At 46.8% G+C, this 17,774-nt stretch overlaps 1 protein-coding gene across 1 annotated transcript in view; it reads left to right on the top strand.

Moving 5' to 3' along the window:
* The window catches only part of DSCAM (DS cell adhesion molecule), a 537,171-nt gene that overhangs the window by 469,175 nt on the left and 50,222 nt on the right, over window positions 1-17,774 (top strand). Inside the window, exons 21-24 of the mRNA XM_037042990.1 lie at window positions 6,878-7,031; window positions 11,635-11,752; window positions 13,091-13,254; window positions 15,065-15,163. Coding sequence (XP_036898885.1) covers window positions 6,878-7,031; window positions 11,635-11,752; window positions 13,091-13,254; window positions 15,065-15,163 — 535 coding nt within the window. The remainder of the gene's footprint in view (window positions 1-6,877; window positions 7,032-11,634; window positions 11,753-13,090; window positions 13,255-15,064; window positions 15,164-17,774) is intronic.

The following is a 17,774-nucleotide window of genomic DNA, read 5'->3' as shown; positions in this document are numbered from 1 at the left end:
AAAGGAGCTTTCCATTTTGTTTGTTCTGCTTTGGGGGAGGTATTTCAAACGCTGCTGTGAGCATTCTGTCTATGAAATCAGGGCATTTGAGGTTTTCAGTTAAACTGTATGTTAATAAGCAGGGGTGGACCTTTTTAGAGCACTATAGTTCTTTGATAGAATTAGTTTTTTATTAAAAAATTAATTAGGATTTTAAGTGGAATTTTTTAATATCCATCAGACACACTGAAGAACTCAATCTGAGCACCCTGCTCTCAGCACAGGAGATGTTTCCTGAGTTCATCTCAGGCAGCAGTCAGTGGGTCCCGACTCCGCAGGGCCGTGGCCCAGGGCCCTGGGGAAACGTGGAGGGAGGGGGAGGCAAGAACCACACTTAGCCCCTGAAGAACACACAAGACCATGTACCCGAGTGGAATACAGATAAGGATCTCGTGAGAGACCACGAGGGCAAATAGGGCACTGGACAGAGGGCATTAGAGAAGGTTTTTGAGGCTTGACAAGTTCATCGGTTGAGCCAAATAGCATGCAGAATTTGGAAATGAATTCCGCAGTTATTAGGGAAACATCCCGTTTTACAGAAATTACCAAAGTTAAGGAACTCATGCTGGCTAATTTTATCTTATTTACTGCTTTAGACCCCCTAAGGAGAAAGATTGCACGAAAACCATGAGGCAAAATGACTCTGGAGCGAAAGCAAGTGTAGAAGGTACTGTTCCCAGGCTTTCCGTGGGGTGACTTTGGAGCAGGAAACCTTCCAGTGACCTTGACATTCTTCTGAGGAGCACGTTCCTTAGAACCCAATGCAAAAAGGCAGGGCACTTGAATGTAAGCCGCCTGGCTCGGGTATTGCAACCTTTGTACCATCAACTGCATTTCCCCCTCTGGGTGCAATGTTAGGGAGGCAAGCATGTCAGAAGTCTTACGTTTAAAAAACTCGGTATAAATATTTTTTTTTAAAGTCAGGCTCATACAGACTCATTCCTTTATTTTCCTAGGCATTTTGCCAGTATTAATCATGTCCCCCAGTACAACAGGAATAGTTTTAGAAAGAGAATTAAAATGATTTTATTTCTAGATTTGAGCAGAAATGTGTCAGAATCCTGCTTTGCCTCATTTTAATTAATCCTCCATTTGCCAGGCGGTGACTGTTGCTTGTTTCCTTGGGACAGGACTTACCTTGTAATTTACACACAGGAACTGAACTCCGTGTGCTCGAACTCGGCATATATTCATGCGTTCTTGCTATTACTCAGCCTGGCATTAAGAGCTCTTGCATATATGGTCTTACCACCCCCCACCCCCGAAGCGGAGGTGTGCAGGGCAGAACGTTTGGCTGGCTGGCCCCGGTGTCTGTGCCTCTGGCCACCCCTCATCAGCCACGGCCTCCACACGTCCCGTGGAACATTGTTGGCATGACACCAAACTGCAAAAACTGTGAACAGAACATTTGTAGGTGCGATATTGGGAATAGCTCAACAGACAGACTATATAAATGTTTCACATTTTAAATGTGTGTCTCCAAATGAACACCACAGCCTTCCCTCAAGGAGTTTATGGATTGCTCCTGTTCTGTGACTTCAGCCGGAGAGAAAAGCCTGCTCTCCTTACTCCATGGTCTCTGATAGACCAAGAAATAAGTGCCTTGGCTGCCACGTAGAGCCGTTTTCACTGAAAGTGGTTAATTGATCATTGTTAGGTTAACTGTGGGTTCTGATAGAATTAACATGTTTAAATACTTTTTAGCTGAGAAAGAACCGACCTTCTCTCCAGTGGCTAGGAGGAACGTATGACAGGCACAAGCTAACTGGCAACCCCAGTCCACAGGTGCCCCATCTCCTCCATCACCGCCGGGTGGAGCAGAGCCGTAATGAGCTGTGGGGCTGAATCCCCATCAGGAGCCATGGCTGCGTAAGTCAGATGCCTGGCACCAACGCTTCCCTTGTGCTGATTGTTTCTGTATCTGCAGAGGTCAAGAACCGACGCTTAAGTCTGCCCTTGCGACAAATGCATAGCCCAGTTATAGTCATGCATTCGAGATTAATGCCCATGTTGGGCACAGTCAAATCTTCTGGAATGGCTGATATCCCAATCAACTCTGAAGATGATAAGCCTAGAGGGTTCGAAATCTGCTAGAAGAAAATAAAATATTTAGGTATTTAAAGATTGATTAAAATGTCTTCCTCCCCTTCCACAAATGTCCCCTTCTGCCGTATTTGGCTCATTAATCCGTAAGAACCATTGGGAGTTTGCCTTTCAATATGCCACGATCCTCAGTGTTGTCGCCTTTGAGAGTCAAGTTCAGCTTGGTTTCCTTCCACCCCTCCAGGCTTGTGTAGTGCTTCAGGGTCCTGGACACACCCACCTAGCTGAAGTTTCAGGAGACACCTGGAAATACAACTGATCTCTTCTCATTGAACATTCCCAGTGTCTGGAAGGGAGGGTCTCATGATGAAATGCATGAAGAAGTTAGCAAGTCCGCTTAAACATGGTTAGATCATTGTGTGGGAAAATCTGATATCCAATAAACAGGCAATTAATGAAATGTAAATATAATCAGTGCAATTATAGCTCATATGAAAATACCAAGGAAACGTTTCGTTTCATGAGGAAGCGACCTACATCAGCCCACTTTCACAGAATAGGCATTTTTGGCTGAACATTAAGAAGGATTTAATCAGATTTGGTTTTACTACCCCAAATGAGCTTCTGATTAATTTTCCCATTTTACTCTTTTTCTCTTACCTGTTGCCACCTCTTGAACATGTATAATTGTTTAATTATGTACCATTATAGGTAAGTGATGTGGTTTAAAATAAACAGTAACTAGTGGGCAGTATCCTCATCATGACATCATGACATCATGACTCCTATACTAGAGGCATCTCAGGCCCATTAGCATCTCTCCTGAGACAGCCGGTCTCCCACTCTCCTACAAGACCAGCATGTAAGCACCCCTCATCCACCAAACTGGGGGCCCCAGCCAGTCCCAGCACAGCTTTCTCTCCTGTTGTGTGTGGGACCATGACTAGCCTGTAGCCTCCTCAGGCGTGACTCACTGATTTCTATGTCCTTCCAGACTCCAGGCTCTCTGAGTGGTTTCTTTGGAGTCCAACCCCCCTCCTACCCCTGGGTAATAAAAAGCAAACCTAAAAAGCTACTAGAGATAAGACATGTTATGTACATATACATATACATATCTCTTAGTAAGAATATCCTATTCCTGACTCAGCCTCTTATGGGGCCCAGAGATGGATGACGGTCAAACGCCGAGTACAGGGTCTCACATTTCTTCTTAGGAAAGAAGGTCCTGCCATCATTGGGACCGTTCTCACCTTTTAAGGCTAAAACTTCAAGACAACAGCAAAAGTCGCATTTAATATCTAGTTACATACATTGCAAAGAAAACAAATCATTAATAGCACTTCAGGTGTTTAAATCATTCAGTTGACAGCTTTCTCCTCCCTCTTCTCCTAAGACTGAAGAAAACGGCACCTGACCGTGGCGGTCACTGGGGGATGCAGTGGCACCGAAGGTGGCAACACTATGCAGCAAACTCTCCCAAATGACCGGCAGGAGCCTCAGATCAGCTTGACTGTGCCTTTTCCTCCAAATCCATAGAGAACTCATTCCCACTAGAGGATGTCTTTATAAATAAACCTTTCTTCCTTTAGCTTTGGGTCAATCTTCTAGATAAATGGTGAAACAAATACTGTTGCACAAGAAAACACATTTTTACCATAGATTTTAGTCATGCCTTGGGTTGCAGGTAAGATTTAAATGTCAACAAAAATGCTTATTTTGGAGGTAGTCGAGGATGAATTGTACCTAATGGGGTACTTCCTAAGTTTTGATTAAAAGCTATGTGTTCATCACAGGAAATCCTTATTTTGTAAATATATTTTAATGCTCTGTTGATGCTTAATGTTCAGTAACAGCAACTGTTATAATGGGCACATCATTAGCCTTTGTGAAATTAATGTGGCAGCCACGTAGCCGTGGAACATCATGGAATACAAGTACACATAGTCTTGGGATGGTCTCCTCGTTCTCCCGGAAACAAGCCAGACTCCCTCTGACCTTCCAGAGGGATGAGTTTTTCTAATGATTTTCTGAATACAAGAAATACGACCGGTGTGTGTAGGGGGTGGGGCCTTGGCACACTTGAGGTATATGCACATTGGAGGAATCTGTGCAAGAGCCCTGTTTTCTCCTCTTAATCCTATGACAGTGGGCAATTCTCTGACATTATTTTTGGCTGAGGAAGCATAGAATTGATGGCAATTAGAGGTCTAGTTAACAGTCCCACCCCCAGTTTAATTGCAGAGTTGGTGTTGGAGGTCACACAACCTCCAGGCCTACAGAGGCTCACTGAACAGCTCAGAAGGGTAAAAAGAAATCCTTCCCCTGAGTGACCACTTGTAAGTGGCAGCATGGAGAGTGGAAAAAGCTCTAGCCAGGAACCCAGGGCAGAGCTGGAGCCTCTGCTCACCCTTGTCTGGCACTGTGGCCTCTGTGAGTCACTTACTGTGCCTTTGTTTTCTTGCCTTAGCCAGATTTGAGTTCTTAAAAACCTACACTGGGTGGCTTACACAGTAGATATCTATTCCTCATAGTTCAAGAGGCTAGGGCGTTTGAGATCCAGTGTCTGGTGAAGATCCGCTTCCAGGTTTTCTGTTATATCCTCAGAAGACAAAGAAAGAGAACGAGAGAGGGACAGCGAGCTCTAGTCTCTCTATGCCCTTAGGAGGACACAAATCCAATTACCTCCCAAGGGCCCCACCTCCAGACACCCCCACATCAGGGAGCAGGACTTCACCATATACATCTGGGAGAACACACACACTCAGTCCCACACATTCTGCATCTGTCAAGGGGGTCTCATAGCAGCCAACCTGCCTCGTGCGGCTTCTTTAGGGAGGACGTGCCCTGCCTCAGTCCATCTTCAGGTCCATCAGTTTTTACTCCATGTATTTTGAAGCTTGGTTGTCAAGTTTGTAAATGTCTAGGATTGCAGTGTCTTCTTAATGACTCAGTCCCTTCACCATTCTGAAATCACCTTCTTCGTCACCCGTGCCATTCTTTACTCCTCCATCTACTTTGTCTAACACTCGTACAGCTGCTGCAGCTTGTTCAGTTAGTGGCGGCAGGAGATCGCTCTCCCATTCTCTTCTTTGTAGCCTCCGTGCGTTTTTATATTTGAGCAACGTGTCTTGTAGCGTGTAGTTGAGTATTGCTTTTATCTCCAGCTGCACAATCTCTGCCTTTAATTAGGATTTTAAATCATTCATACCTAATATAATTATTGACATATTGGTATAGGTTTAAATCCACAACCTTGCAACTCAGCCTTTTATATACTATTTGTTTTTTCCCATTTTTCTGCCTTTTTTGGATTAATTTAATATTTTTAATAATTCTATTTTATTTCTTTTGTTGGCTCATTAGCTTTATTTTGCTCTTCTTTTTTTTAAAGATTTTATTTATTTGTCTTTAGAGAGGAAGGAAAGAAGAGAAGGAGAGAAATAGCAATGTATGGTTGTTTCTTGTGAGTCCCCTGCTGGGAACTGGCCTGCAACCCAGGCATGTGGCCTGACTGGGAATCAAACCGCGATCGTGTGGTTCGCAGGCCTGCGCTCAATCCACTGAGCTACACCAGCCAGGCCATGCTCTTCTGTCATTTATTTTATAATTTCAGTGGTTTCTTAATAGCATATAACTTTTATTTATCACATTCTACTTTGAAGTGATATGATACACTTCACGTGTTTTCAAAATTTATCCAAGTTAAGCATGGATGAGTAACTCATTTTTTATGTTGTTGACGAATACCCCACTGATTGGGTATGACACATTTTGTTTATCCATTCATTGGCCGATGGATATTTGGGTTATTTATAGCTAAAAAAATTATTGGATGTAAAGCATTGTGAATGATAAATCATGTTGGGTACTGCAAATTTTTATTCCTGTAAATATTTTCGACTTTTGTTTTGGAATGCAGTTAAATTACTTAGTGAATATTTAATTTTTATAAATCTTGTTTTTAGTATTTGCTCGGCAATACCAGCAAGGTTTAATCTAGTGCTACTTATTCCCTACCGCTGAGCTAAGGCCCTCGTGCACTCGGCCCAATGCCTGTGAACCTCTAGGGTCTTCAGTCTGGCTGGTGAGAGCCCTGAGTGAAGGCCAGGCTCTGGGACCTCCCGTCCTTCCAGGTGGTTCGTTCCTGCCTCGGATAGCTCCTCACACACATGCACAGGTCCTCTCAGCTGAGTGTGTGGGTGGGACCCTCTTCAGACCACCGGAGTCCTCTCTCTGTGCAGCTGCCCTCTCTCCAGTGGCCGTCCAGTGATCCAGTCCCCTCCCTGTCTCTCAGTCCTGTCTCCTCACCTCAGGGCCGAAGCCAGCTCCTCCTGGGCTCCCTCCCCGTGCCTTGGTCTGGACCCCGCCTCCCAGAAAAGGGCAGTCCCTGCAGTTGCAGGCCTGCGCCTCGTTTCCCTATTTCCCAGATCACTGCCCTGCGTTGCCTGGTGTGCAGCGCCTCTGAAGCTGCTGTCCTTTGGTTGTTTCCGGTAGGAGGGGCAATCTGGTCCTTGCTACTCCGGCTCAGCTGAAAACACACGTGTGGTCTGTTTTCACAATTAGAAGCGTTCAGTTACTCATGGGCGGCTGCCAAAGCCACTCCATAGCGACACATAGACTAGGGGACAATGGACGGGTATGTCTGCAGAGTAGATAGCAAACCCAGCCTTTTAAAAAAGGATCAGTGTGGGCTTTGTATCTCATGACGCAGAACACGTGATAACCATTCTTTCAGGAAACCCACCGGTGCCTTTGGCCTCCTTGAATGTGGGAACGTTTGTGTCTCCTCTCACAGGTGATCAGCGAGTTTGAAGCCTCTCCTGACTCGTTTTCCTACAGAATCCCCAACCTGAGCCGGAACCGGCAGTACAGCGTCTGGGTGGTAGCCGTGACCTCTGCCGGGAGAGGCAACAGCAGCGAAATCATCACGGTGGAGCCCTTAGCCAAAGGTGTGCCCCCCAGTCAGGGCCTCGTCTCCCCTTGTGACATGGTTGTTTTTAACTCCATCTGCAGTGAAGCTGGCCACGCCCTAAAAATTGAGAAAACCAGAATATCACACGCGATCGCATTTCAGCCCAAGAAATAGTGTTGCTGCTAGCAGGCACTGGGCTGTTGTGAAAATCAGGAAAGAACCCTGCTAGAGGTGAACAGAGCACGAGGGGCGAGTAGCTGTAGGACTCCATGTGCTCTTGGGAAAAGCAGAAGAAGGGGCCTCCACTCGCCCCTTTGCGTAGGTGAAAGGTGCTCAGCAGCCGCTTCCCAGGGAGTTCTGTGTCCCTCAAAATCACATGTCACACTTCTTAAATGCAAGTGTCTACATTTCGCTCTATCGAATTTGGAACCTTACAGATAGGAGAGAATCATTTGCTCTTCTCCTAGTGATCGAATGCTATAAACAAAGACCTTAAGTAACAGTGGGCAGATGGAGTCGCAAACAAAAAGTCCCTGTGAGTCAATAGGATAGCTTCGCACCAAGGTGTCAGGCTTTCTCAGAAACACACACAAATAGGCGCAGAATATTCTTATTCTGCTTCTGGTCGGGCTGCCATCCTGTGTTTGGGGTCCCCCTAAATTTCCACTCGTCATCAGTAAATGTATTTATGTCATAATTCCTGGCCAGCAGGAGAGGCCTCCTGACTTTGGCAATTTACTACCAATAAGGCACAGAGCTGCCTGACAAAGAAAATAAACATTCCAGGATTCCAATGTTACCTCTGCAAGCTCTTGTGCTTGCAGCCGCGATAGCTACGGAGGAAGCAGGGTGGCAAACGGTGAGGGGGAAGGGGCAGAGTGGCACGCATTTTGAATACAGCTAGAAGATAATCATAAAGAAAATCAATTAGTGCATCTCTTCTGTCGATGGTACTCTCTGGTCACCGTAGCTGGCCACCCTAACATTTAGAAAACAATGATCATCAGTGGGGGTAAGGGCTGCTCTGGGGGGTTGAAAATGAACTGCAACGGAGATGTAGAGTCAGCCCTAGAGTCTTTGCTCCTTTGGTGTGTCCAGTGTTATGTCTCCAGACACAGACAGAGATGACCTGGCCGTGTACTAGGATGTGACCTACTCAAAGGGGTCACAACTGACAAGTGGCCACTTCCACAGGAGGATGAATGGTCTGGGAAGTGAAATGCCATTTGGTCATTTAGTAAATGATTTTGGGTGTCTGCTCTATGTCAGGCACTATGTTAGGGATACAGGGGTGCCTGACTGCAGAAGCAAACACCCCGAACATTTTAGCTGCTCAACATAGTAACACAGTCAGTCCAACACAGATATTCCCGGACAGGTGGGCATCCCTGGGTAGCACGGCCCATGTGGCAACTCAGGGATCCAGGCCTCTTTTATCTTAGGGCTTGACGTCCTGAGGTCCTTCACTTCCCAGGACTGAAGTGGACAGAGAAAGAGAGAGCATCAAGGCTGGAGCGAGGTGGTCACAGGCCAGCTGTGGGCGTTATTTTCACCTGGGCTGCACTGTGTGGAATGAAGGCACAGGCCCCACCTGTTTTCAAAGCAGAGATGGGGAGTGAAGCCAGGCAGACACTCTGGAGGAAAAGGGGGCGAGGTTTGCTGAGCACACAGGTGTCTCTCTTCTAAGGGCCTGGTGGAGCTCAGAACTGGTGGGAAGACAATCAGCAAACGAAGTATCACAAAGCGTGTGTAAGGCAAACTGCGTTAAGTCCTGCAGAGAAGCACATGTGAGGGCACCCCTGAGACCACTGGAGGCGGCAGGTGGACTGAGCCACACAAGGAGAAGTAAATGATGCTGTCCCAGTGTTCGACAGCCTCCAGCCAAGAAAGAGTTCAGCATGTTGTTGGAGGCCAGGGGTGCGGGACCCCAGTGAGCCGGGAGGGGGCGAGAGTCTCAGGTGGGCCAGGGAGGAAGGCCGGGGCCTGGCCATGCTGGCCTTTCAAGGCTGTGGTAGGGACTTCAGGTGAATGGGAAGACATTATAGAGTTTTAACCAGAGGAGAGACACGATCCTGTGTGTGTGTGTGTGTGTGTGTGTGTGTGCAATAAACTTGATTGTTTAGACCAACTTTAGTGAAGCTGTACAGGAGGAATGGCCACCCACCTTGCACCTGGTGTGCCAATCATTGCCGTCTTGCCTCAGGCTGGCTGGCTGCACCGCCCAGCTGCTCCAGACCCTGGCGACGGCTGGAAGGTCCAAGCTGGAGGGGCAGGGCTGCCCACAGGCTGAGGGACTAGAGCAGATTGTCTGTCGTCCTGGGAGGATCCAGGCGGACAAGCAACAGGGGCAAATCTGCTGACAGGCAGCAGGGTCCGAACTCCAGAGTTAGGTTCAAGAAGAGGACAAGTGCTGCTGTGGATGCAGTGGCAGAGGGAACCTTGGACCCAACCCTGGAGGAACGCCGCCCTGGGAAGGAGCCCAGGGCCTCTGCCAAGGGGCCGAGAGCAGCACGGGAACAGAAGGCAGGTCCCGATGGCAAGTGGGCTAGAGTCCCCATCAGAATCCCCTGAGGAGCTGGTGGCAAACAGACCCCCGAGCCCACTGGAGAGCCATGGGACCATAGGGCCAGGGTAGGAATCTGCATTTCTAGCAAAGGTTCTAGGTGATTCGTTCACCTGCTACAGTCACAAACCAGTTCGGCATGTTCTGCTGCTTAGTCTTGGAGTTTCAACGTAGGACCCTTCAAATTCTAACTGCCACGAATGGGCAGGAATTCTACAAACTGGGTGTGTTAGCTTGCACGTGAAGTTCCAGCCAGTATCTCTCAAAATGCTGGTGGGAAGTCATTCGTAAGTCCTGGAGTTCACTCTAGGGGTTCTAGCCAGCGTATTAAAGAACTAAAGTGGAGTAGAATGGAAGAGTCCAATAGGCTAGGCTAGACTTGAACAGTATAGAAAATATCAGAACGCATCACACACAGTAAATCTACTTTGAGGAACTTTGGCTTCACTCACACACATGTCCCCATATGGGTCCGACTTCTGGTTTTCAGTGTAAACTGCTGTATTCTTCTCTGTGGGCAGACAGCTGATACAAAGCTCGAAAGCCTCCAGCTCTAACTGGGTTTCCCTAATCATCCCTGTTTTGCTCAGAGAATATTCCTTATTCTATAAAGGGCTGTGTGAAGGGTTTGAAAGGGGAAAATGCCAAACCACCAATGCCAGAGGCCCTATGCTACCCAACCAGGACATGTTTGTTGTTGCGAAGAGGAACCAGAGGTGTACATAGGGAGTGGTCTCTGCCCCAGAACACCCGGTTCAGTGGTGGAGGGCACCATCCCCAAGCCGTCTCTAGAGGCCCTGCTCTAAGGAGGGAGAGCTTGGGTCCCCCCCCCCATCAAGGAGCATTGCTTCAAGCACGTGGTTGGACTTGGCTGTCACTTTGGCTGCATGAAATGGGCCCAGCCTCTGAGTCCACTGGCATCTCCCCATCTCTCTTGTTCAGCACTCAGAACAACAAAAGCCCAGTTGTTCACTAGACATTCATGAGCAGCCTCGAACCCCAGAGTGAGTTGGTTCCAGGAGCCCCAGCTTTCCCAGAATCCAGGGCTCTCCAGGGGAGCCTGCTTCCTGTGCCCATTGGCTAATCCAAAGTCCCAAACCCAAAACGGAGCAGGGGTCCCCACACCGCTTCCATCTTTAGGGGTCTGGAATCAGATTGAGGCCACATTGTACCCACAGTCTCCATGTCTGTGCCCATGGCTGAGCTGAGCCTCCGGAGGGGGTGTTTCCAAAAACCACGTCCCAATGCAGGGCAAGGCTGGGCCGATGGCTTTGCCCCTGGCAAACTGTGGCTCCCTGCCTCTGTCAGCTGGGCTCTCACTCAAGAAGGTGGAGCAGGAACCTGCCCCTGCTGGGCCCCACCAATCTGCAGGGAGAGCCCCGCTGCCTGCCACAGGCCCAGCTGGATTTTCCCCTCTCTGCCCTCTGGGTCCCCCTGCCCCTTAGGAACAGTGCAAGTGCCAGAGGCCCTGGCAGACCCTCCTGTTCCAGCATCCGAATCACTGTCTCAAGCAGACAGTTGTTCCTTAAGAGATGCTGCTGTGAAATGGTTCATTTCCCTTAACGCCTGTGCTGCCGGTCAGGGTGATGTAGTCACATCAGAGAAGTACCACAAAGTTGATTGTTTACCACAATTGTTTATCAGTTGTTTCCATTTTACTTCTTCCTGTCTTGTGGAACTTTATGTTTTGTCCTTTGTCTATTCTCTTTGATATTAAAAGTATATTTTAATGTGCAGTTTGTGGTGTTGAGATAAATTGTTTAATAAAGTGTTTTGAAAAATAATTGGGCTCATAGAAAACACAGCTTGGAGCTGCTGGGCTTAGGAAGCCCCAAATATTGAATTTGGACTCTCATGTTTAGTCAAGAGAAGGGGAAAAGGCCACAGGAGAGATTTTCGGCTGTTTGTACGCTCTTACGGTGAAAGCCCTGATGCGAGTGAATAGCATTGACAGGTGGGGTGTTAATTAGCAGGGCTGCACCCCCCTTTCTGGGGCATTGCTGTATGGGGGAAAGTCGTTTTGACCTCGGTGTGGACAACTCTGAGAATTCACTGGGCTTCTTCTCTGGTGCTCCAGCTCCAGCCCGTATCCTGACCTTCAGTGGCACCGTTACTACTCCGTGGATGAAAGACATTGCCTTGCCTTGCAAAGCTGTTGGGGACCCTTCTCCTGCAGTGAAATGGATGAAAGACAGGTAACCAGTAACCCAATGTATGCCTGTAGTGCAGCCTTAAGGGAGTACATCAGAGACACTGCGTTGGGTCCGGTGGTCTAATTTTGTAATCATTTACCCTAGCAAAAGCTAGGATGCCTACCAGCTCTGCTCAGACACAGAGGATGGAGGAGGGGAGGGATCCCGGCTTTAGCATTAAAAGGAGCTGATGTACTATGTAAATCCTCAACCATTCAGGACCTTTAAATTCCTAACAGAATGATTGTAAGGAAAAGAGTCCAATCAACCCAGCATTCTCTGTGGACGTTTTCTGTGCCTTCTCATGTAAATTTCCCCTGGGACCGAAGGGAAGGCGCCCAAGGTCATGTAAGACTTAGCTCTCTTCTCTTCTCCTTCCGAGATAATGGACCGATGAATCCTAACTCAAATGCCCTGAGAGGTCACTGTATGACAGGGAATACATTAGGACTTGGTTCCTGTAAAACCTGGTCTTCCATACTCCGTAGTCATTATTGAAATAATAGCAGTGAAGACAGCAAGGAGAAGGTGGGTGAGATGTCTTGGGTCGGTGTAACTTTTTTAAGTGCTTCATCTCTATTCAGAGTAAGAATTTAGGGTATAAAGAGCTGACAATACATTAGTGAGCATCAAGAGTTGATATAAAAAGGATTCAGAAGAGTACCTGTCTTCTGATAAAAGCACTTACAAGACGTAAACTATACAAAGAATGGTCTTGGTCCAGGGACCATCCCCCCTCCTCTCTTTTAAAGTCAGTTCACCAAAGGAAGCGCCCGAGGTCAGGTGGTATTCCCTCGAGATGATCCCACATGATTGGATAATTGCCACCAGGGCCTTGGCCTCAGTTGTGATGGCAACGGAACTCTCTTCATACCGGGGTCAGCACGTCACCCCTTCACATGCCACAGTCCATTTCAATGTCAAAATCGTTCACAACTATAACTTGAAGTGACTCTAGAAGAGATTCTAAAATTTAGTTGTCCACACATGACTTGGTCAAAATGTCACCCCTCCCCATGAAAGGAATTCCCAGAAAGAGGGCATGCCGGGTGCCTACGTGGTGGAGGAGGGAGAGGCCCACTGAGGACATGACAGGCATGGACACATGTGAGGAGCAGAACCCAGGCCCTCAACGGGACCTCACTTCAACACAGCATTGTTTACGGAGAGCACATGGCAACTGCCTGATTGGTCTCGTAATATAATCACAGTTTATTTCTTAAGAATACAAGCTTCCAAACGCATCGTGTGCTTCGGAGAGAGTCTCTATGCTCTTCCCCAACCTCAGCTAATTTGGATTGTAATTTCTTTAATCTGTGCCTTTTTCTTCCTGTGAGGCAGTAACGGGACACCCAGCCTGGTAACGATTGATGGGCGGAGGAGCGTCTTCAGCAACGGGAGCTTTGTCATCCGCACGGTGAAGGCAGAAGATTCTGGCTACTACAGCTGCATCGCCAATAACAACTGGGGATCCGACGAAATCATTTTAAATTTGCAAGTACAAGGTAAAAAGTTGCTGGGGCTCTTTGTAATCATATTGTTTGTGTGCCTGCCCATAGGCAAAGGGTAAAGCTGAGCAAATGTAAAAATCAGCCTTTGCAAAAAGCTAATTGTTATTTTCATGTTGCAAAAATATATATATGTTCATTGTGGAAAATATAATTAAGCAAATCAAAGAAAAGAGAAAGCATTCATAATCCCAGATATAAAACTGGTTATACTTTTGCATATAGAGACCTAGTCTCATTTTCCTTCATGCGAGCATCCCTGTAAAAGTCCTTAATAGCCTCCACTGAGTGCATGATTCACTCTGCATGTGTGGAAGTGTAACCCAGAAGACACACAAAAAAAGTCTCAGTTGAGGTCTTTTGTGTCTGCCAATCAACTAAATTCTTAATGCAATATTTAAAAAGGGCACTGGCTGCAACTCTATTATTGCTACATTATTTAATTGTGTATTTAATACAGCATATGAAATTTTTCTCTTTTAAATATATATATTGAATTTGTTGGGGTGACATTGGTTAATAAGATTATTCAGGTTTCAGGTATACAATTCTATCATGTATCATCTGTAACCTGCACTGTGTGGTCACCACCCCAAGTCAGGTCTCCTTCCACCATCACTTATCCCCGCTTGACCCTCTTCTGCCTCCCCCACCCCCTTTCCCTCCCATAATCACCATGCTGTTGTCCTGGTTGCATACACAGAAAGTACACAATGAGCCCAATACCGTGCATGAAAGTCCAGGGTAGAATCCCAGTTGGCCACTGAGCAGGCTCCTGTTTGGATGCACGCTGGTGTGTGCTTGGTAGAGAAATCAAAGTGTATGCTTCTTTGGATTTAACTGTCGTCACATCAGTAATCACAGGAAGTAAAAATAAAGTCAACATTGTCCTCAGCAGAAGGTAATGTGAGGAGGGATAAATATATTATTTAAAAAGTAATGCAAAAGTGATCCCAAATTTTAAGTTCATTGAAGTCAGGAGAATTCCAAAACACTTTAGAAGATAGACACTATAATGTGACTCAAAAGACATGGGTCCATTTTTTATGTCTTTGGGTTAATGTATGAGGCTTCTTTCAGAGAAAAAGAGAAGAACATTTTATGGGGAACTTTCTGTGAATTTGGATAACCTGATTCTGAATATCTCTGGTGCTTCTGTTCTCAGAGCTAATCCAAAATAATGTCAAGGTTCAGTGGTTAGAAGTATGTATTCCTCAAACCTTGTTATGAGCATCGAAATTCCAACACTGCCGCTCAGGGGAGCACCTTTGATTTTCAGAGCTCAGTGTGTGGGGGAGGTGGGGGGTGGGGGGTGCCTTGGGGGAGTAGCTACAAAAAGTGGAGACTTTTGCAGTTCTTTTCCCCACAAGCTCCTCTCCTCCTCCCTCGTTCTCCTCCTCCCTCATTCTGAGAACAGAACAGCTAAGTGGGTGCCACTTACCTTCCTCACTTGAATCGTGGTTGAAATTCAAGGTAAGCTGCTGCCTGTGCCCTTAGGAGGTTTAAAGATTTTAATCAGTGATGAACAACTCAGAAATTCAAAACATCGGTGAGGAAATGCGTTAGATATAAATCCAAGCAGACATGTGGTTGAGTTTTCTTTAAATAATGGATTCACTCTGTTCTGTCTCTTTCGCCCAGGATATCAACTAAACAGACATTTTGACAGGAGTGAATTGCATATTTTGGCATCCTGAAACACTTATTTAATAAATGGCTGTTAAAAGTGATTGGGTAAATGACTGTTAAAGAAGACTAACGACGTGAAAAACTAATTCTTGTTTTCCAACAACTGTTTCCTATCTAGTGCCACCAGATCAGCCTCGGCTTACGGTGTCCAAAACCACATCTTCTTCCATCACCCTCTCCTGGCTCCCTGGGGACAACGGGGGCAGCTCTATCCGAGGTAATAAGGAACAGGTGTCCGCAATAACTGATTGTCATTATCCCACAGGCTGGTAAGCGACACATCGTCACCCGATAATTTTATGTTAGTTTATTCCTCAAAAAAAATACATGCTATAATTAAGTCTTCCTTCACCTAAACATCTATTTTTAAGGCATTTGTGCAAATACATCATTCATCCAAAGACTCCTATTCACAAAATTATTATTATTACTCTGTCTCCTGTCTGAGGGAAGGAGTGTACAATTGCAAAAAAAAGGAGGCAAGTACAAATGTTGTAACCTCTCCCTCGAGATTCTAAACACCATTCCTTCCCCGCCGTATCCGCATTATAGCATTCATTCATGTACTCAATCATTCATTTTAGTAGCTGCAGTTACTCTTCTTATAAAGTATTAAAAGGTGGAGAACTTAGAGTGTAGCTAGAAAACAGTGTATTTACCCAGAGCTTTTGTAACGAGTATATAGTAAAATAGAACAAAAGAATAGAGAAAGTTGATCCTGAAGCAATGAGATAGCATGATAATTCTCGAGTAAGGGGAGTAGGGAACACATCATTCTGAGCAAGTTGCGGGCTAAGGAAGAAGAGTCATTCCAGATGAAGAGACTGAACACGCACAGGAGTGAGCGCTGAGTGACCAGAAGAGATCCTTGAGTGGGTGCCAGGGATAGAAGGCTTAGGTTTCCAGAGGCAGAGGGTATTCTGTCTTTGAGAAAGGGGGAGGGTGAGAAGTTAACTGGAAATACAGGGACACTTTAGGGGAAAGCGGTGGGTGTCTGAGCCCCTCCTTCCAGCTCCTTCCAGCTCCTTCCAGCACAGGGAGCAAGTTGCTGCATCCCTTCCCAGTTTTGCACTCAGTGTCTACAAACAGCCTGGGGATATTTACACACCAGAGAAATCAGAAATGCTACCATTCAAGATTCTTTTTTTCCCCGAGAGCCAGTTGTTAAGCATTTATTGGCACTCCACTGGGTGAAGGGGAGGATCTCCTCTTTTTTAGGAAAGGAAGAGGTGAGATTATTATTTAAAAATAGTCAGATGATTAGGGGTGAGGATGCATTTGTGGGTTTGAGGAGTGTGGGCAAGATTTGTAACAGCTGTCGTGTGAATGCACAGGGAGTCATTAATAGATGAACAAAGTCACTGCCAAGTGGGAAGGAGGCCCCAGCTGCAGATAAACAGCACAAATTGTAGTGGTCACTGTTATCACAGTTTAATGATTTGCTCAAGGGATGCCAGACAGCGGGGAAGAAAGGCGGGCCACAGGTAACCAGAGTTGGTGGCTGGTGGGGTGAGTACTCCAAGAAGTCAGGAGTGAAACCAAGCTCCTTGATAAAATGGTCTACCAGAGGCTGTAGGCTCATTAGAGAATCTTTTCATGAGAAAATGGAGAGCTGAGGGAAGAGTTCACGGGGCCCTAGTGCTCAGGGTGGAATGAAATGAAGCTTTGGTTCTGCAGGTGTCAGAGCATGGGAGAAATGGTACAGGAGGAGAGTCAGTGCCAAGGACTTAGAGATGAAGCTAATCTTAGTAATGCAGAGTTTCCACGAAGAGGCAACTAGGGATCGCTGAAACATGGTGGTGTCTAAAGCCCTTAGCATGAGGGTTCCCATCACCAAGGGTTAGAAAAGCTTCCTAGAAGTAGTTTAGACAAAGGAGATTAGGACCACAGGACAACCCCCATGATGTGCAGGGCACCTAGGAGGTGGCCTGGACAGAGCTGGTGTGAAAGTGGGGGTAGGAGGTGGGAGCGGGTAGCCCACAGATCCATCACACACCTGTCGGGTATTAGAGGAGCTATAAAGAGTGAAGATCAGGGACACAGAGGAGAAAACAAGGCTCAGGGAGGAGGGGGGAGGAGGGGCCCCCAGGCTGCAGAGGGGAGAGGAGGAGGAGTAAAGAAGCTATTGACCATGACCATGGAGCAAAAATCAGAGATGGGTGATCTCCTTGCAAGACATTTGGATAAAACTTAATGCTGCCAGTTTGGATCACTATAGTGTGGAGGTGACGAGCACTTTGCCAGTGTTGAAAACGGAGTTCATGGGCGAGATAGAAGATGCGAGTCTGTTGGTGTGAGGACAACAGGCAGCTGCAGGCTAGTCCTGGACTGCCTGGGGGTGGACGTTTAGGAGACAGGAATGGTGCAGACAGGATCTGTTTGTCCCCAGGAAGGTGTTTGGGGTAACAGGGATGAAGGTTGTAACCGTGAGGAATGTCTCAGTGACTGCAGGGGTGAGGAGCACGGGCTTTAGATTCTGACATTGGGACTTGAACTTCATGGGACCCTGGGACGGTCTCCTAACCTCTCTGGACCTCAGTGTCTTCATCTGTGCCTTGGAGAAAAGAATCACGTAGGTGACATGAAGTCAGTAACTGACCAAGGACAACACTCAGCATGTAGTGAGAGCTGGAAGAATGGACAGTTGTCGTTAGCAGTAGTGGAAGCAGGGGTGGCAAGGTCATGTGCAGAAATGAAGTGTTGGAGGGACTTTTCAAAGTAAGGCAGAAGCCAGGCCTCCGGTGCCACGTGGGAAGGCTATAGGATTTGGAGCCGATTCTGTGTGTGGTTGTGAACTGAGTAGAAGACGCCTACCACCACTACATGTC

This window comes from Sturnira hondurensis, unplaced genomic scaffold (assembly GCF_014824575.4).
Source record: "Sturnira hondurensis isolate 20B ecotype Veracruz unplaced genomic scaffold, ASM1482457v3 Scaffold0003874, whole genome shotgun sequence".
Classification (NCBI taxonomy): Eukaryota; Metazoa; Chordata; class Mammalia; order Chiroptera; family Phyllostomidae; genus Sturnira; species Sturnira hondurensis.
The sequence above is the reverse complement of the archived record's forward strand: the minus strand, read 5'-3'. Positions and strand labels throughout refer to the sequence as shown.